The sequence below is a fragment of the Apostichopus japonicus genome, chromosome 5 (genome assembly GCF_037975245.1).
Source record: "Apostichopus japonicus isolate 1M-3 chromosome 5, ASM3797524v1, whole genome shotgun sequence".
Taxonomy (NCBI): Eukaryota; Metazoa; Echinodermata; class Holothuroidea; order Aspidochirotida; family Stichopodidae; genus Apostichopus; species Apostichopus japonicus.
In genome coordinates this window covers 16,141,712-16,163,029 of record NC_092565.1, presented here as the reverse complement: position 1 = coordinate 16,163,029, position 21,318 = coordinate 16,141,712, and the positions used below count along the sequence as shown (strand labels likewise).

Genomic DNA, 21,318 nt, shown 5'->3' with positions numbered 1-21,318 from the left:
CACAACCACACAGCTAACAAACATTACATATATATAAATATACAATGCTTAAAATGCAATAATAACGTGCACTTCTGTTTATGTTTAAAATATTGGTAAGTAAATAGAACACCGACATAAAACCATATCCCAATTCTTCCACCACCATGCTCAACCAACACAGATGAACCTGATGTCACCAGACAACTCTACCACAACTATTATGAAGTAAGTATACCACACTTCAGATCAACTGTCAAATAAGATAAGATATAAACAAAAAAATAATATGATGCGCCGGTTCAATGGCGACCCAATAAACATGTAAAACCACAAACAAAATCCAATGACTGGGGACAAGGCGCGTTCTAGCCTCCCTTAAACATCAAAGGACTGAGAAGAGAACAAAAGTCTAAACTAATTGCTGATGGGTGATCAAGCCATGTACAATATCTTCGTTTCTGCCGGAAATAACCATCATGCTCCTTAATCGAGGTTCATGGCTAATCGCGGTCAACAAATGTTACATCTACCTCATACATAAATTTAAAAAAATAATATCAATTTGTGGAACAACCCTAATTACTCTCCTGTCGTCGTTTTGAGATGCGACAATTGGCAGGAGCATAGTAATCCCAACTTAAAATGAATTATGAACAAAATACAATTTACAAACATGCATGCAATTTATAAGACAGCTTCTCAAAAACAAGATACACATTAATTCATAATGAACCAGGGCAAAACTAACTGTCACACCAGATACTATCTAAACATTCCAATACAAGGGATGGAAGAATGGAGAAAGGTAATACTCAATGACTTATTATCTTAAATTCAAATTCATAACTTTAAATTCAAAAGTTACCTCATAAATTCCTGTCAGAGAAAAGACAATTACCCTTTCTAATATAAAAGGCGTAAGTCTTAAAAAGAAGGAAAGACAAAAAAAAAAATTCATAACTACTTATCCTTATGAAAAGAATGATAATAATTATGGCTTAAACCATCTCATCAGACCTAACGATCCAACTCATAATCACTAAGATAGTTAGGCAGCTTTACCTCCCTACCTAAACGTGTAAGTCTTTTATTATCTAAACGTTTTCCACCTTGCAACTCAGGAGAAATTCCAGACGTATCTAGATTACTCTCAAAGTGAAATGGTAAATTTCTATAAAATTCATCCAAGGACAAATTTGGCAAATAATTCCCTTGAACCACACTAGGCGGATTTGGCTGAATAAGCTTTTCATTTACATCCTCTAAACTATAGGGAGAAACATAAGGCTTAAGTCGGTTATAATGTATGACTTTAGATGGAATGGAAGATTTACTCAAATCTTGTAATTGATAAGTTACACCATTGTTCATAACTCTAATTACTCTATGAGGACCTTTCCATCGAGCGGCTAACTTATCACGTTGCTTAGCTGGATCGTTTACCCACACTAAATCTCCAACAACATAAGGTAGAAATCGAGTCTTCAACTCTACATAATCAGCCTGTTTTTCTTGAGCTTTCACCAATTCTTGGCCAACAATCTTACTAGCTTCTTTCATACGTTTAGTGATGTCATCAACAAAATCACCATAGCTACTATGACAACTGTAACCAACTGGAGTGTCACCAAACATAACCTCGAGGGGCATACGAGCTTCTCTGCCATTCACCAGAAAGAATGGTGAGTAACCAATGCTAGAATGGACACTAGTATTATAGGAAAAAGCGATATGATTGAGCATCTTATCCCATTGGTTACCAGTTGAGAATAATCTCTTACTCAATTCACTCTTAAGTGTTCGATTGAATCTTTCTACCTGACCATCTGATTGTGGGTGATAAGGACTAGTACGAGTTTTCACTATTCCCATTAGTTTACACAATCTATGCACCAACTTGGATTCAAATTGTTTACCTTGGTCAGTGTGTAATACTTCTGATATCCCATGTTCGCAGAAATACTTATCAAATAAACACTGTGCAACAGTCTCTGCTGTTTGATCTGGCAAGGCATACATATTAATGTATTTAGTGAAGTAATCAGTTACAACCAACACATATCTATTGCCATTCGTAGTTAGGGGTAACTCAGTTATATCAGCAGCAACTCTCTCAAATGGTTTGTTGACTATCATTGGCTCTAAAGGAGCACGAAAAGGTGAAAATCTTCACGGCCTGTACCCAGAAAAGGTGGGGGAAGTTCAACCCTAATGTTATCATAATGGGGTGGTGCCATCATTTCGGTAGTATCACCCAACAGTGGGGACCTTATAGTGTTACGAGAACTGGAGCCTCTACGTCTAGGCATAAAGTTTTTGGCGAAGAACAATGAAATTCAGTTTCACCAGTTTAAAATAAATACAATATCCTAAAAATATATATACCAGTTGGGGGTGCCTGTAAACAGTCTATACTCAACATATGTGTACCAGAATGGATAATCTGTGACCACACTAGGCTATTTGGCCTTTTAAAGAAAATTGTTTCTAACAATTCAAAATTTCAGGTAGATAACCAAACATAGGGGAGTGAAAACGAAGTGGGAACGAGGGTTAAAAATATTACGAATATTATTTAACATCTAAATAATTCAACTTACTCCAGTAATATATCGTATAATACAGTAGTTTGTAAAAAAACTGGTACTGGTTCTGGTACTGGTAGTAGTGGTACTGGTTATGGTTAGGACAGGCGCCGTTGTGTTGGGCTCGTTGGTTAGGCTTCGTTAACGTCGGGCCTACACCTAAATTTGTCGCTAACTCCCAAATCTGGTTTCAATCCTAATTTAATTTTCTAATACACTTTTATGGGTTGATCTTCGTTCCTAAGCACATAAAAAAAATTCTAAAGTATAATCTAAACTACAAACAAAAACTTGGTAGAAGTACTGCACTCCGACATCAACGTCTACGGACCTGGATAGGCATCGGCGGAAAGGTGACCAGACATCCGATAGACAATCTGCCGTTGGAGCAACCGTTGATTTTCCTAATTCCCTCCGTATGCGTAGCAGTGACGATATACATGGGTGGTGGTATACAAAAAGTTCCTTAATACTAGTAGGGCTATAAAAGTTAAAAGTTTTACCATAGAATAGGCGAATTATAAGTAAAACGTCTTCGTTTACTGTCTGCCTGCGATGATCTTTCTCCCGCTGCAAAAATGTTCCATAATTTTTCGATGGTGTGTTCCAGTTCTTAAACCGCTGCCACCAAATATGTAAGGCTTATTTTTGGGTAGTTCGGGAACGGTAAACCCGGCCTTACACTGATACCGTAGATCCGAGCGTGAAACGTGAAATAATCAGGAAAAGCGGGTACTGGATAATATATGTCTTCTTTTATTGATTCAGGATAAAACTATAACTTTGGAACTTGAGATAATTAAAATGTAAAGAGCCCGAAGTCTACAGACGTAAATATAAATTACGGAGCCTACTGTTCTACGTCTGTAGACTTCGGGAGATAAACTTCAACTCCTCGATAAATCTTTAAGAAACCCTTAAACCCCTGATTCCAAAATAACAAATTAAGACGCGTTGCACAGGGCACACGCTCTGCCCTTGAACCCGATTGGTGTAAACTTTTAACTCACCCCTTACCAAACTCTTGATTGGTTGAGTGCCAACCTGATATGCAGATGAGCATATGCAAATGGGCACTCAACCAATTTGAACCAGTTTGGCTGTCTTCCAACCCCGAATCATTTAAAACAAAAGATACGCTTCTAATAGTGCGTGATTTATATCCCGCCACACCACAGCGCAAACCACCAATGCGCGAGCCATGGGTGACGTCATAATGACAATAACTAGAATACGCTTCACAATGACCTGATATGCAGATGAGCATATGCAAATGGGCACTCAACCAATTTGAACCAGTTTGGCTGTCTTCCAACCCCGAATCATTTAAAACAAAAGATACGCTTCTAATAGTGCGTGATTTATATCCCGCCACACCACAGCGCAAACCACCAATGCGCGAGCCATGGGTGACGTCATAATGACAATAACTAGAATACGCTTCACAATGACAATAACTAGAATACGCTTCACACAAGCAGGCAGAAAAAAAGATGCATGTATTATATTCTTTGCAGTCCTTGAAATGTAATTGTGCATTTGGCAAGTATACTGACTGATTTCAAACTCTGACATCTGTGTATTAATAATCTCTTCAGGTACTTCAAACATTAGACAACCACAGGACCAATGTAGTTAAAGTTAAATGGGCCAAGGAACACTACCACCATACCATTCAGTCTCCTTATACGTTAAGACTAGCTAGTGCTGAAAGCAATGGTCTTATTATCATATGGGACGTGGCCAACGGATGTCCCAGAACCTCGTTCTCTGAAGGGACTAAAGGAGTTGGAGGTTTGTATGTCACTTTACATTTCATTGATACATTGCTAGAGTTCTAAACTGGAATAAACAGTATCAATTTTAAATATATCCATTTAGTGCTTGTCTTGACAAATGACAACATCCAGAAACAAGCACTCTTCCCTTCTGCCTGCATATTGACAGAAATTACAGAGAGAACAGTTCCTATATGTACAATTCCACTAAGCAAATTTCAAAAGCAGTGGCCAGCCAAAAGTTGTGGAGCATTGCCATAGATGGATGCCCTTTGTGGCATTAAGTCAACTTTGCTGCTGTTCATAAATTTTCATTTCAAACCACATAATTGGTATACAGTAACATTCACTAGATTTTTTTCATGCTTGGTAATTTGCATCAATCTTGTGTGAACATTTCATCGTATCCACGTAGACACAGCCCTTCCTTAGTACTCATCCACTGAAATCAAACTTGGTGCGGAATGGCGAATCTGTTCGGTATACAAAGTCAAAAAGACTTTAATAAAAATAATGACCTATTTTTTTCTGCTTTCCTATCATCTTCCCATCTTTCTTAGATTTGGAATGGCTATCAACACAAGATGCATCTCACGATCTCCTCCTGGCACTCCATCCTCCTTACTCGGTGGTCCTATGGAATGCGGACACAGGCACAAAACTCTGGAAGAAATCATTCACAGACTCTCTACAAGCGCTTGCTTTCGATCCATTCGAGCCTTCCAACTTGACATGTAAGTCTTTCGAGGTAGAGACGTCGAAAGGAACTCTCGGCTCCGAGACGATGTAAACGGTAGATTTAGGAGATAGTTCATTCCTGAATGGCTGCGAAGAATTGAGTGTTTGATTTTGGTGAAGTAATAGTTGCTTTAAAGGCTTTGTAAGTTGTCTCTTATCAGGCACTACGATTTCTATGTGCTATACACATCTTTGCACTTGTATAGTAACAGATCCATTTGACCATCGTGCATTGTATGTTCGTTGCTTTAGGATACTGGATTAAATCCCTGAAGAAATTCAAATTCTTAAAGATCAAGTAAAAACATTTGGTGGCATACACATCTGTAGCTTTTAGATACAGAGAATAAAGATATCATTCTCCATTTACAGGACTGAAAAGCCTTCTGCACATTTTGTGATGAGTTTAAAAAAAAAGAATAGATAGATAGATTTCAAAGTTTAGGTCCTGTGTGATGGTTGGCTGGTTAAACCCTCTGTATTGTGATGGAAAGTAAATACCAAAACCTTCAACCAATTGGAAAGGTTACATGCATTTATGATAACTCAGACAACTGATCAAAGCAAATATTGATTATGGAATGTTTATGCGGTAAGAATAATGTGAAATGCAATTTATACACTTCCTTTAACAGTGCTCGGCCAAGACTCCCTCATTTTCATCAGCGATTTCAGCCTGTCAAAGCCGCCATCCAGTAATGGCAGGAAATTCTACATTACAACGTCAACTCCACAGGGGACAGCTTCTACAACTACTGCTGAAAAGAAACAGAACATCGGGGGTGCAAGGACAGCCTTTAAGAGAGTCAGAATGATCGTGGGAGACAGCAAACCAGGGTTTGTTTGATCTCTTGCCCTTTTCAACTTACCATCTTTCATAAATAAGGGATGGTATTGTTTTAACGTTTAAACATGAGTACACCATAGCAGCAGCGTTAAATGTGATACTGGAACCAACCACTGCAGCTGAACCATGAACAGTGCAGGTTTTGTACATGAAAGTTGATAAAAGGCTGGATATTTTATGGGGTATGTATTAGACGGAGCTCATTTTACTGCCATAAAACACTACAGTTTTGACAACTTGATCATAATGTTTGAATACTACATCCTTATTTAACAAACATTTCAGTGGTTTGAAATTAAATGTGGCCTATAAATATAGACGCCTTCTTGCACTTTCATGGAGGTGGAGGGGGGAAAAAGAAAATCTGATTTTGCTAAACCAAATTCCTCTCTCATCTAATGTTGCAGAAACCCTACATGTGATGTGGTTGTAGTACTTTTGCAAGTATCAGGCTTTTTCCATGAAAACCCTTTGGACTTGTCAAAATTCTTTGCTGCACTGTTTAGAAATTTTCGACAATGCAAAAAGAAACCATTCTCGCGAAATATTCCAGCCTAGGCAGAATCTACGACCTAACTCTACGATCATTTTCTGTCGAAAGACAATTTGGAGGGAAATTGTTCTCACCATTCTGGTTTTCTCTTACAATAATATCACAATTGTCTTTCTCTTGTGACATTCCTCTAACTCGCATAAATCTATATTAACAACAACATATCATAACTGTTTCTCTTGACACTGTTATTTCAGTAATTCCAATAGCCAAACAGAAGAACAAGACACAAGCCTGCAAGAATGTATTCAGTTCTGTTACTTGAAAGCACAGCGACATCACTTGGTTCTCGTCTACGCTCGGGAAATTCTCGTTCTGGATCTGGAGATCCGGCAGACGGTGACGACCATTCCGATGGATAGAAGCGGCAGTCCCTTCATCAATATTCATCCACTAAGGTAGTCCCTCCGTCTCTTTTGAGTTTCGTCCTATTATCTACCTCTGTATTTGCAATGTGATTTGTTATACAGAAGGGGACATATATATATATATATATATATATATATATATATATATATATATATATATATATATATATATATATATATTTCTTGGGGGGGTGTGGGGGGATCTATCTGGTGGAGGTACAATTATGATCGTAGAAGTAAGATGCTTTACTTATACACTTTTTCTTGGCTGCTCATAATGTAAAAAGATTTCCAAGTTGTGAAATTTTAGTTCCTTTTGTGTGAAATTTTACAGAAATTGATGATGCACATTGACAATCATGATCATTTGTGAATGATTTGTTATTTCGTTAAAATTTTACAGTTGTCTAAGATGTGTTAATGTATTATGATTTTGGATTCCATTTTGTGTAGTTTATCATTTTCATTGGAGACCAATGGACATCCTAGGACTGAGACACTGTAAACTGATGTTTCCTTCCTTGTCATATTGTATATATAGAAAGATTAAGTATGGATACCCTGTTAATTTTCACGTGAAATAAGATGTTTGATTTGAATAATTAATGTTCACACTAAATGTATTTTTACTTTGGTCTTTTGACCTTTGTCAGACATAGGGACATGCTGATGTGCTTGCATGAAAATGGAACAATCAGTGTCAGAATGTACAAGAAAACCGGGACAATTCAAGGTTAGAATATGGACTCTTGACAGGTCACATACTTTATCCATTTATTAAAGGAAAGATTACAGACCTGATAAGGCACAGTGTTTAGATGGTATCAAATTGCTCTAGGAGTAAATGACATTAGGCAGAGTTTGCACATGACACTATGAAATAAATATTTTCAACTAATGGGTCAAAATGTGATCTGCGTCAAATGAAACAGTTGACGACTTCAAAACTAGAAGTAGTCAAGTCGTTGTAACAAGAGATGTCACAGATCCTTAATCTCCACTGTGAGTAGCAAAACGTTCTGTCTTGAATCAAATGGCTGATGACTGGAAAATGAGTAGTCAAGTCATTGTTACAATGGATATCATAATTCCTTTTAAGTTTTACGGAGGTTTCGTCCAGTTATCAGAGATCTTACTTTGGAATCTTAACTGATGAGGACTTGCCACTTGACCCTCAAGTGAACTCTTTCTATATCAGTGTAGAAGTTTTCTGTTACCGTGATTTACAATTGGTCCATGTTGACTCGCGTTATATTACAAGATGTTCAATAATTAAAGAGACACAATGCTTAACAGGATTTTGAAAGTTATTATTAACAACCTATTTCCTTTATTTCATTTTTGTAATTAATCCACAGCTGGCGATGCAATCCCCTCAGATATGGAAATTTCTTACGACCTCAAATGTCAATCGGACCCACTACGAGTCACGAAACACATGAAGACGTTTGGATTCTCGGTTTCGCCGGTCACCGAGTCGGAGGCAGCCCTTCTGATGAGCGACGGTAGGATCCTGTGTTGGTCTCTGATCACGGTGGAACATGCTCAGAGACCTGGCTCATCCAAATCTTTATCTCAACTATCCTCTTCCCCTCTCTATTCACCTCCCGGAGGAAGTCTCCCGTCAAACGGTGACTTTGAATTCTTGCCACCTCTAGGGGCCAATTTGGACCAAAATTTGAAGAACTTGCCAACTCCTAAAATGTCGATATGCGATCTCATACAGTCTTCCGATCGATCAGGGACTCCGAATCAAACAGTATCTGGAAGAAGCGTCTCTCTAAAGTTTGTTCTCACAGGGTTTGTCAGCGGGGTTTCGTTGATGCCGACCGTGGTGAAGATGTGTCCACCATTGACTACCAAGAACTTTCATATTTACAAGCCACTGCTTGCAGTTGGTGAGTTTTATTGGCCATATTCCTTCTGGTTACCTTTCTCTTTGTTAAGAATGAGTAATTCCTTGATATTTTTAGTAAAAGGGATAATTCTAGTGGCTGAAGTTGATTGCTTAACAAAATTGCAATAACGAACGCATCATTGGCCGTGAGCATGCAAAAATATGTCATTGTATAGTACAGTGAATGGACTTTTTTTTTCTTTTCGCTGTACAAAAACTGGTTTCAGCTCACTCTCGGGCAGTGGAGATAACGTACAAATAGAAAAAAGATTATCTGTTGTGACAAAATGCCATAAAGTGACTTTCCATATATTAGAACATCTGTTGAAGACTTAGATCATGGTTTATGTTTCTTGGCCTTAATGGGCCTTAAGTACGTGTGTAATTAAAGGCATTGAAGACTTGCCCCAAACCGTGTGCCGCGCTCTGAAAAAGTTAACTTTCCGTTGCTTGCAAGTGAAATTTTCTTCTTCTTGCTACAAAATGCAGACCTTGTTATCTTTTATCTAGACCTGAGATGTCCATAGCTGCTATGTACACTGTGTTGTGAGTATTGACCGTAGCTGTATGTACTGACTGTACACTAGCGTTTAATTACCGATGGTAGCAATCTGTGTGTGTATTTTCTGGGATCGATGGTGGTGTTTAACACTTCTGTTACACATCATTCGAAACTAGGTCAGATAACCGGCATGAGACTTTTCTTTGTGCGCGAGTCTTCACTCCCTTTAAATCATCCGGACCGCTGGGAGATCTACAGCATTGTCCCTGCTTAGACGCTTCTCATCAGGAATAGTTTCATGTACATTTTTTTTATATTTATGTCAGTATTATTCTTATATTTATGTCAGTATTATTCACTGCTGCCAGATAGAACAGTGAAACCAAGGCATCACTTGCAAAAAGTATAGCGATTTTGCAGCAAATGCTGCTTATGTAATCTCTTGCGCCATTCACTGTTACTTCAATACAGTACCTTTATACTGCTGATGTCCTAATGTCGTTATTTAGTTAGACAGTACTAGGAAGTGTTTGTGACTACATCATTGCTACACTAATTCAGACTGATACATTGCATGTTGTTGTATTGCTGTACAACTTTGTTTCTGTCTATTTATCGTTGTTTTGTTTTATTCCGCAGGGACTACCTCTGGTATGGTGCAGGTTTTTACTCTGCTGTCTGGCACCCCTTACAGAGAGTACAATATCCATACTTCGTGTGTAAGGTAATACAATAGCAGTAAATAGTACAAGAATGAAGATGTTATTCTGCAATGTCATTAACCACAGTTAACGTCAAATGTAGAGAAGACATCATCAAGCTCACCTATGGAATCAATTCTAATAACAAATTGCACATAATCGAGCTCACACATGGAATCAATTCTAATAACAAATTGCACATAGAGTTACAGAGATGAACGATCATGCTGACTTGAAGACTTCATTTTCAACTTCTTCATCGATGATTAACTATGGTTTGATCTTTCTTAGAGCTTTGTTAAAAAAAGCAGCCAGAAAGAATGGAGCCAGATCCTATATTCCCTCCCTCCCTCTTCCCCTTCCCCCTCTACCAAGGAGGACAAATTTGCATCAGCAAGAATTTGCAAACTGAGCACACGACACAGCCTAAGTCAAATAATTATTTGGCATTTGAGCTTTAATCAGAATTCTTTTTGGTGTTGACTGATTTTATCATTGAGCTTGATATATATATAGCAAGCCATGAGTAGTTGATCTTGCCAGTGGGACTGAGTGTAACTGATTTTTTCATAGCAAAACAATCTTGAAATCTACAGTAGCAAACAATTCCATTAATGAAAAGGTTTTACAGGTGACACATTTGCCACTGTGGAAGACATAATGACCACTCGGCACTCTATACATAAAGCTTACCCATCTTTTCACTTGTTCTTTTGTAAATTAATCTGCTTTCTTTGTAAAGAGCCTTGAGTAGTGACTTTTGTCTTCTGATTTGGCCCTATATAAGTCTCATTTATTATGATTATTATTAATATTAAGGAATTTTTAGCTTTCGTTTACTTGCTTCAAGTATCCAGCATGACTTGATTAATTCATTAAATCAGTGGGAGTGAGTATATCTGGTGGATTTCCCTTCTCTTTTTTTCCTTCATGAACCTTAGATATTGCAGAAGGACACATTACCTGATGCAAGTCTTTAGGGAGGATACTCCCATTACATACTGATGTTAAGTGAGACTGTGATACTGTTTAATTTAAGACTTAGTCCTTTTTTCTACTCGTTTCTCTCATTTGGTCTTGTTTTTTTTCTTTCTTCCATCTAGAGGTATAGAGTGGTTGAGCTTAAGTTGCTTTCTGTCATTCAGCCATCCCAATCCTGGTTCCTCAGGTTTAGTTCGAAATGAAGTCTTGGTATTGGACTTACAGACGGGCCAGGCCACTCACCTGAGAGAAAACAAAGGAGAAGAACCCCCAATAGAAGCAGCTAAAGTGTCACATCTCAAGTAAGTCTACTAACGACAAGAAAACAAAGAGAGGCATTGAGAATCTCATTGTCTTACTAATAGCAGAAAAATAATGTCCCTAAAATGTACAAAAAGTAAAAAAAAAGCAAATTATGGCTAAAATTTTCAAAAAGTTGTATATTTTTTCATTCTGAGAGCCAATTTTTGCTCACAAAGATAACAGAGCATGATATTTTTCTCTGTGTGATCCTGTATTACTGTGATCTCTTTGTATTTGTACTTAAACATGTGTGATCTTAAAGTTGTGTCTTTATGTCGACATCATTTGGGCAAATTAATTACTTGTGTAATATTATTAATAAATAGCAAGTATGATGATCTACTCATTTATTGTTTGTCCTCTTCACATATAAACATTTACGATCACTCAGGGAAATAAAAGCAACTCTCATTTGTTCTTCTGAATGGTAATAAAATTCCAATATCTACTTACTTTGCTTTCCACAAAGCAGCACAAATTTGTTAATATTCAAGGAACCCACATCAAATCAATAGCTAGGAAGTATCAATATGTCATAGTAACCATTATCTTATGTTCTTGTTCTCATTAACAGACAGTACATAATCATTACATTTAAGGAAAAACCATTTGAAATTTGGGACCTTAGGACTTATACCCTGCTGAGAGAAATGAAGAAAAGTTTTCCTCCAATTTCGGCTTTGGTGAGTTCCTCCCATTTAAATATATATCGGGCTTTATATTTAAAATGTTACTATCGAAAAAAATGAGCGAGACAATTAGCAGCAAAATGGAATTTCTGTGACGAACCATATTATTACAAACCTGGTGTTTGACAGGCAACAATAAAGAAGTACCTATTAAAGTTGGAACAAAACTGAAGGAGTTGAGCAGTTCTGATCATTAAGCTGTTCTTTTGTTTGATAGGAATGGTCTCCGACGGTGAAGAAGAAATCTATCAACACTGACCTCTTTGGTAGCACCCCTCATCTGGAGACAGCTGGATTACAGAGTATGCTACCAGCTTCAGGTACTTAGACAGGATATCTTAATAAATAAATTCCAAGTTTCTTACATATTGCATGATTGATGGTTTGTGTTCCATGCTGATGAAAAGTACAACCCCATTTTTACTGGTTTTGGAATACTGGACAAGAATACATTGCAGTCCAAATACCCGTCGCTTTGTACTTTCGTTTTGAAGCAAGAGGCCTTAGGTCTGAATCCCAAATCAGGACTCCAACCATTTTCACTGGTCTAGCTAGATTCTACAACTTGTTACCTCTTAGGAGTTTGATAAAGAATCCTTCCTCTCCCTTTTAATTCTTTTGTACAAAACAAAGAACAGTGAATTAAATGTTTGCTTTAGTTTCATCATCAAAGGACAGTAAAAACTGATTAGGTCGGTATCAGGGAGCACTACAGATTCATAGTATTTCCGATTCTTCGAAATAATAATCACAAACATTTCAACCCCCAGAGAGCAATAGCGACACCCGCATCGGTTTGCCTGTACTGACCAAAGAGCATTTTGTGTTTGCTGAAGCTAGTGGTCCGTTGCACCATTTTGTTATCGAGAACACCACCATCAAGGAAGGGTCTCGTCTACCGGCCAATAATGGCCTGAACTACATCGCCTGTATGGCATGGAAGGGAGAGATGATCGTGATGGCCGATCCCGATGGTGTGATTGGTGTTTGGGACTTGAAGAATAAAATGTCCAGGTGAGGTTTACGTAATTGTCTTACTTTGGGGACTAAAGATTATGATGTTCTTTTGAGATTGAAGGTGAACTTGTTGTTGTTGTGGTTTGGGACTTGAACAATCATTAAAAATGCCCTGGTTAATCTAGTAAGTTTGGGGGGGGAGGGGACTAACCCTAAAATATCCAGGTGAGTGTAACCATGCAGTTGTTTCTGCTCTTTGGTATGTGAAGATGAAATGAGATGAAATGTCTAGACGTATCTGATCCTGACGGCAATCTTGTCTTAAAGAACATGAGAAAATATATACTATTCGGGTGAGTTCATCCGATTGTGTTTCTGGTGTTTTGGGAATTTTATTAAATGTTCTAGTGAGTGTAATGTAATTCTAACCCTAGCTACCCATCAGCTTATATCAGTGCTTCAAGTGTAATGTTATTCTGCAACAAGCACTCAGAAGGCAGTGCTTATAAATGAATCTGTAAGTTTGTTTCTTTGACACCAATGTTTATTGATGGTGCTATTAGTCTGATAACTGACATACGTTCACTTTCATATTTCTATATCATATTGCATTTATGTGTTTTTGTTGCCACGACTATTCCCTTGCTTTCTCCTTGTTAATGATTTTTATAACACCTCCCTCCCCCCTGCCTATTTGTAGCAATACCTGCCAATGTTTTCTGTAGGTGTGATTCTTCAGAATATTTTCATGGCTTCATTACTGTCTATTGCTGGAGTCTTATCTTGAGTCTTTATTCCTCCAGAAATTACCCGACAGGGAGGTCTGGGATCAAGAAGGTCCGTTTTGCACCCGGTAAGGGTAACCTGAAGATGCTACTATTATGTGCTGACAGTCTGGACATCTGGGATCTACAAGAGGTATGCTTTCATCCGTTGTTTTGTTGAGTCTGAGAAACATTGTCACCGTGTATGCAGTCACATTACCATTACTATATCATATTCTAGAAATTCCTGTGTTTTTTAATGTCAACTATTGTATGTTTGTGATCTGCAAGATGTAAGGGTTGGTACACAGATTGCTGGTGGGGAAAGCATTGCCACCAATATAGCAAATAATCCTGATGCATGCAGTAAGTTATTACGTTAAACCAGATATTCAAATCTCTGTGTCATTAAATTACACCATTTAATGACCTATATTTCAGGAGTTGTAGGTCCCCATCTGATTAAAGGCAGCGCCTTGTTGTACAGTGCCCTTGCACAGAACTTAAGTGACCAGAAGGCAGAGGATTTATGAGGCTTTTGCTCTAATATAACTCACTGTTTGTATGCAACAGATGAAAAATATATGAGAGCAATCATTCCAGCCTTGAGGTTTTTGTTTTGTTGACATTTGCAGAAAGAGATGATTTCATCTTTGAAAAACCCCAAAGATGATGAGAAGAGAATTGTTGATGTTGACTGGGGTTCATCCAACACCCCTCTGGTCCTGACAGCCGATGGTTGCCTCCGTCTCTTTGATCTCTCCCTCAAGACGTGCACCTCACCCTTTGAGAGCCTGGAGAGTCAAGGTAGTCATATACATAACCAGGTTCAAAATGCTTTTAAAGACTCACCTTTTCTCACTTTTGCAGTTTTCTGGCCTTTAGGCGCAAAGAGACTTTAGTGTATATTTGCGCTTTATAAGAACTGTGTATTATTATAATACAGGGTACAAAAAATACTGGGTAGATCTGTCCTATTGAATAGTTTGTGAATACAATGCACTCACATATGTGGTTTCTGTTTAGTCTGAATCAAACTCGTGCAAATGTAAAGGTAGGGTGGTGTCATAACTTTGAGAGTTTCGGAAATAGTCTTGAAAGTGTCACAGGATGTGGAGTCTCGTGGAGAAAAAGGTAAAGGATCTAGTTTATTAAATTGATACAGTGTTATGTTGTAGTCCCTCAACATCGGGATTGTAAACACGATTCCAATAGTGCATTATCACGGTTCTGTTCTTAAAGAACAGGTACATCACATGACCTTGATACCAGAAAGGAGGAGAAATGTTTATGAATGGTTTGTGCTCTCTTCCAATAATGTAAATAAATTAAGTTGGTGACTGCCCAATGATGACAACAAGATGCCTTATTCTGAGGTTGCACCTCAGGGACATTCTCCAACCTCCTTCATCATCTTCATCTTTTCGTCCTCTGTGTCTCATCCGCCGTCGTAAAATTGTCTCTCCGTTTGACTGTGTCATTCATGTCATCCATTTCATGGAGGTGGGAGTCTGTCTTTGAGGATGGTTTGTAGCTTGAGACTGAAACCAAATGTCTGAGGGTATTACTTATGGTCTATCTATTAATACCATAGTCTGAAACCTTAGTCTGATACTTGAGTCTGATACCATAGTCTGATACTTTAGTCTCATACCTTAGTCTCATACCTTGGTCTCATACCTTAGTATCATACCATAGTCTGATACCATATGCTGAAACCTTAGTCTCATACCTTGGTCTCAGACCTTAATTCATACTTTAGTCTCATACCATAGTCTGATACGTTTGTCTGATACCATAGTCTGATACCATTTTCTCATACCTTGGTCTCATACCTTTGTCTGATACTTAAGTCTCATACCATAGTCTGATACCTTAGTCTAATACCTTAGTCTGATAACCTGGTCTCAGACCTTAGTCTCATGCCATAGTATCATACCTTAGTCTCATACCTTAGTCTGATACCTTAGTCTCATACCTTGGTCTCAGACTTTAATTCATACTTTAGTCTGATCCCATAGTCTGATACCATAGTCTGATAACTTGGTCTCATACCTTAGTCTCATACTTTAGTCTCATACCATAGTCTGACACGTTTGTCTGATTCCATAGTCTCATACCATAGTCTCATACCTGCATACCTTAGTCTCATACTTTGGTCTCAGACCTTGGTCTCAGACCTTAGTCTCAGTCTTTAGTCTCATAGCTTAGTCTCATAGCATAGTCTGATACCTTAGTCTGATAACTTGGTCTCATACCTTAGTCTCATACTTTAGTCTCATACCATAGTCTGATATATTTGTCTGATACCATAGTCTCATACCTTAGTCTCATACCTTAGTCTCATAGAAGTTAATTGTATCACTTGACCAGGTTTGGTGATCTTTTAGGTGAAGTTGGGGATTTATATCAAGTCTAGATAGTTAGATTTGTTTCAGTGTCTGTTAAAATGAAGTGCCTATTTGTTTTCTTTCAAACAAGAAGAGTAGATTTTCAAGTCAAAACAAACCTATTTCACACATGTATGGTGTAATACGGTAGACATATAAACCTTTATTATATATTAATAGAGTCTATAGTTCAAATGATGCAATAAAGTGCATTATCATTTCTTTTTTGGTTTATGCATGCTTCCATCCATTAAGTTCTCTATCCTCTCCTGTCATGGTCTAGGTATGCTGGGAGCAGTAATATTGTTTTTTTTTGAGGGGTTTACATAGTGTGTGTAAATGTTACATTGCTTGCATACAGTGACACTTACTTCTATCCTAAACATCTCTCAAAACTACTTTTGATTTATAATAATAATAAATGCAAATTTATATAGCGCCAATATCCAGAGGAAAACCAATGCTCAGTTGCGCTAGTGCTCAGGGAAGGCAGTCAAAAATAGATAAGTTTTGAGTCTGTTTTTGAAAATGTTAACGTTGGGTGCCGACTTGATGTGCAGTGGAAGTGAGTCCCAAAGAGTAGGAGCTGCATTAGGAAACGATCGTTGACCAAGTGACTTGAGCTTCCACTTAGGTACATGGAGCAGTAGCTGATCTGAGGATCGGAGAGAGTGGGTGGTGGTCTTCTGACTGATCATGCTACTCATGTATTCTGGTGCTAATCCATGCAGGGCTTTATATGTGAGCAGGATGATCTTGAAGTTTTAAGTACCATACGATGTGTACAGTTGCCTCTCTCAAGATCACAATAAATCTGTTGTCTGTTTCTAGAGCCATTCTTCTGTCCATACCTCTTGTCACCAAAGACAGCGCTTGCGATGAAGCACACATTACAGCACCAACCGTGGAATGAAAAGTATGAACTCCAAATTGGGACAGATTTGTAAGTACCTACTGGCCACTTCTCCCACTAGTTTTTGCAATGTTCCTCTTATTTGCTGGAATATTTGAGAAAAATGGGTTGTGTTTTCTAATTTGTTTGGGAAGCCAGATATATCCTAACACTTGACTATCCATGTTTCTGTCTTGTCTTTGTGGACCTTTGTTATCAAAGCTAACACTCCTTTACTCAGGTTGGTTTTTATGTAAAATTTAAACTTGGAGAATAATCTGATATCATAGATTCCACTTATTGCTGAATTAGCCGAGTATGATTGAGTACATTTGGTATCTTCATTTGATGAGGGAACTAAAGATTATGAAATATTATACCTTTTTCAGTATTTCAGTTGAACGAAAGCTTATTTTTTGAGTTTTGGTCACTTTGATTAATACCACTCCAATCATTGATTTATCAGTGATCGCTGCTCTGTTTGTGTTCTGTGCTCTTTGAGTTGCGAGTAGACTAGAAGGGAAATGGGTTTAAAAAGTTTGCCCTAGATGGCAACATTAAAAAATCAATGCTTCAATGGGAAAGGTCCCACAATTAGCTATTTGTTTCCACAGTTGAAAAAGTAAGAAAGGTAAAGGACTGAAAAATTAGGTGCTAACCTTAAAATCCAAACTGTACATTAATGTAGGATTGGTGTTTAATCATCAGAAAGCATTAAAAGAAGCTTTCTCATGTTTAGCTCGATTAACTTTACTCTTGATTTTCGATTAACTTTCCGTTCTATCACCCTTGCTTTTTTTTTGTTCTTCATTTCAATTTTGATTAATTGACCTTAATTCATTCACTCTCGATCTTAACCTCTTCAGCGAATGTCTGAAGGAAGATCAGGTGGAAAAAGTCAACCAGCAGCTCTCTCTGATTCCCAAGAGAATCCGTAACTACATTCCGTCCTGTCCGTACGGGACCGCCCAGCGCTGCTTGATGACCAGCAGACTGTTTGGGGACGAAGCAGAGACAGACTTTTGGACTGTCGCTCTTCATTATTTGAAACTGGAGAGAATGAGAAAGGTTTGTAGAAGGCTGGAGAAACTATTTGCACATGTTAACTTTGTTGAGTTAAAATATTTGGTCAGCCTTGGGTTCTGAAAGGCCATCACCGCTGACAACGAAGATAAAAAAAGGGAAGTGTTCAGTACGCCTCAGAAAAAATCACTTTCGTTTATTCTGAGTGAAATGATGCGAAGCTCTGAGTTTCGTCTCTACCAAGATATTATGGTTCCTATGTAAAAAAAAAAGATGTATCTTTGCACTTGTATAGTATAGCAGTTTGACTGTTGTATAGCATTTACAAGGCAAAAATGAATAAATTATTCCCTGGGGGGTGGGAGGGGGAGGGTTATGATGATGATGATATGCAGGAGGATGTACAGGTTCTCAAGTGTGAGAGGGATCCAGATAGGGAGGTGATAGTTGAGATAATTTCAAGGATATTGAACTTTATAAGTTTTAAAGTAAAAATGTCAAACTGCTTAGGCTTAGAGTGAAGTCATAAACAAGTAACTGACCTCTCCATACAGGGGTAACAATTTTTACTGAATACCCTCCTAAGTTATGAGTGGTTTGAATTAATTTGAAAGTCACTGATATACCTGGGGGAAGGAAATTTTGTTTTACAATCTTACTTCATACATATTACTGAAGGTCTGCATGGCCTATACATAGAAACATTAGGCTTATGTATGCCTTACTATAATATAGTTGGGTTTAAATGTTGGAAGCATAATGATAAGGTAGTGGGGGGGAGGGACCTAAATTAGCAAATGGGTACCCAGGAGCAAATTGTTTGATCTATCCCATCACTACCCTTGAGATATGAAGTCAGGTCAAGAAGTGCACTCACTAAATCAAATTGAAAAGAGGAATACATGCCAGTTATTTTTATCCATTTCTTACAGTGCATGATATGTCAGAAATGTGATACATGCGTGTAAGTTTTGGTCTCAGTGGAAACCCTTGTATCGACAGTTGTTAAACACTGAAATGGCTTGTTGCGAAACTCTCAAAATCAGCTTACCTTGGCATCACAGAATGTATTTCCTTGTTGTAGTGCTCGCTCTGTAAAGGTGTTTACTGACAAAACCTTCATTGTAAGTTTTTTTTTCTCCTTTTTTTTTTTTTTTTTTTTTTTTTTTTTTTAGATTTCAACAACAGAAGAGAAAGACAATGAAGATTGGGAATCAGAACAAAGGGAAAGATTTCTGACACAGGAAGGAAGTTTGGATAAATGTTTTGACATTCTGGTCGATTCTTCGTACTACAAGGTACAAACAACAGATTCAGATAGATTTAGACATGGCTGTTAGCTAGAGGGTTAGCTAGGCATCCATCAAATTCCTCGTAATGTGGGGCTTCAGCTTGTGATAGTTTTGATGTTCCTGTCACTATGAATCAGTGAGATGTTTTTTGAACAAGAAGGGAACCATAGCATGGCAAGGCAAAACTTGTCTTGAACACAACTGATGACTATAACTGAAACTTATCATATAAAGACCCATAAAGAGTTACTCAATTTTTTAAAATACAACACTGAAGTATATTTCGTTCTGGATGTTACAAAGACCCCAAAACTGTAGCATTGTTATATCCCTATATGGCTGGCCCTCAAAGAAGGTGTCATGCCATGTAAAGAGTTCTTTTTCTTGGCCAACCATGGAGACTTGTGATTCTTCCTTTCTTATTGCAGAAATACCAGCTTGACAGACTTAACTTCCATGACAGTAAGAGAGGGTCATATGAACAGACCATTAGCTGTGCTGAACACTTTGTGCTCCTAGGACAGGTGATATATATTTTTTTTCTTTCAGTCTGTAATATTAGTACAAAATGTTTAGGTAAATTCTTACTATTCATTTTTTGAAAATTCATCATTTATATGGTGGTCCATAAGTGATATACAAGATGTGAAGGATCTGTGTAAGAATAAAGCAACATCACTGCATAGTGGATTTGTTGTCTAATACTTAACTTGTCAACCCATTCAAACAAGTTTGTTGGCTTACCTAGTTTCACTAACATGATATTTTCAGAAAATCATGAAAAGGGTCAAAACATGGAATTTGTTTGTGATGTCATGTTCTCTGTCACATTAAGTCTACATCTCAATATGTCATATTTATCGCTTATGAACATTGTAGTTTTTATGGTTTGATATTGGATCACTCTATAAGGATTTATAAGGATTTAGAATTTCAGTTTCACAATTTACAAATTTTTTAGTTTGACCCTTTCATCCATTATATAAATTTTTAATTTTTTGTATTTGATTTTTATTACATATTTTTTGTATTATCTCAGGGCCTTGTGGGAAGATCAGCTCAGGCTAAAAGACCTACCCTCTTAAAATAAAGGTTTAATAACAAAGTAATAATGATAATTATGATGTCCCTTCATGACCACCATACATTTATTTACAACACCTGTAGTTTTTGTCCTAACCAATACTCAATGGAAAGGTTGATTACTCTTGTCAAACAACAAGAGTATATAATGTAGTCTTCATTTTCTCAAGATCCTCTGACCTTGAGAAAGAATAATGAATCTACGAGGTAAGAAAGCGAGAATCAAGAAAAGTATTACGATAGAGAAAGGTCGTGGATTGAATCGTGTAGACGTTTTATAAAATTGCAATAAACCAGTCATGTCATAATATGAAATTAGATAAACAAAAAAAAACTGTCGCACACCTGCACCATTACGAAGAACCGAAATAATTTAATGACTTAAGAAAAGTCAAATTTAACTGAAAAGAGAAAGTACTTTGACTTAACTTTTTGTGTGTCGTGTAAAACAGTATAAACTTTGAAGCCAGTCTTGTGATGTTAAGATGATGATGTCAGATATTCCTAGCATCAGTTAAATTATATATTGTTTTAATTTCTTTTGTGAAAGATAGGTGAGAAGTTGTCAGAAGTACTCTTGTTTGTTTTGAGTTTTTGATGCATGTCGACTAAGAATAGTTTAATTTTTGTAGAGAAGGTGGAGAAGATAGCATTTGTTGCATGGTAGGAAGACATTCAGGTTGAAGGCTGTGTCCTTGGGATTCCCACGTACACACAAACTCATTAGTGCTTTGTGTGTGGCAAGATTGCAGAATCCTGGCTTTGCAAAGAGACTACTGAATAAACAATCTCATTAAAAGAAATAAAAATAAAAATATGGAATCTCATTAAAAAAAGGATTTAAGGCTTCCTGGGGGGGGGAGTGGGAGGTTGCAATAGGTTTAGAAATAAAGTATAAACAACCATTGTTAAAAGAATAATTGAAAACCAACAACATTTTTTCAGGTTGTCTTAAGTTAGTGTTTTTGGAGGGGGTGGGGTGGTGGGCAAGAG

At 37.4% G+C, this 21,318-nt stretch overlaps 1 protein-coding gene across 3 annotated transcripts in view; it reads left to right on the top strand.

Annotated features, from left to right (window-relative positions):
* LOC139967850 (WD repeat-containing protein 11-like) overlaps nt 1–21,318 on the top strand; it is a 60,809-nt gene that overhangs the window by 2,529 nt on the left and 36,962 nt on the right. For all 3 annotated transcript variants that reach the window (XR_011793163.1, XR_011793162.1, XM_071971988.1), the window contains exons 3-19: nt 4,166–4,361; nt 4,906–5,079; nt 5,719–5,920; nt 6,681–6,881; nt 7,505–7,584; nt 8,210–8,749; nt 9,890–9,974; nt 11,055–11,234; nt 11,810–11,918; nt 12,142–12,244; nt 12,695–12,938; nt 13,685–13,799; nt 14,281–14,452; nt 16,867–16,978; nt 17,794–17,995; nt 19,126–19,248; nt 19,671–19,766. Coding sequence is in view for 1 of the 3 variants with exons in the window: in XM_071971988.1 (XP_071828089.1) it covers nt 4,166–4,361; nt 4,906–5,079; nt 5,719–5,920; nt 6,681–6,881; nt 7,505–7,584; nt 8,210–8,749; nt 9,890–9,974; nt 11,055–11,234; nt 11,810–11,918; nt 12,142–12,244; nt 12,695–12,938; nt 13,685–13,799; nt 14,281–14,452; nt 16,867–16,978; nt 17,794–17,995; nt 19,126–19,248; nt 19,671–19,766 (2,934 nt within the window). In the remaining 2 variants the exon portion in view is untranslated. The remainder of the gene's footprint in view (nt 1–4,165; nt 4,362–4,905; nt 5,080–5,718; nt 5,921–6,680; nt 6,882–7,504; nt 7,585–8,209; nt 8,750–9,889; nt 9,975–11,054; nt 11,235–11,809; nt 11,919–12,141; nt 12,245–12,694; nt 12,939–13,684; nt 13,800–14,280; nt 14,453–16,866; nt 16,979–17,793; nt 17,996–19,125; nt 19,249–19,670; nt 19,767–21,318) is intronic.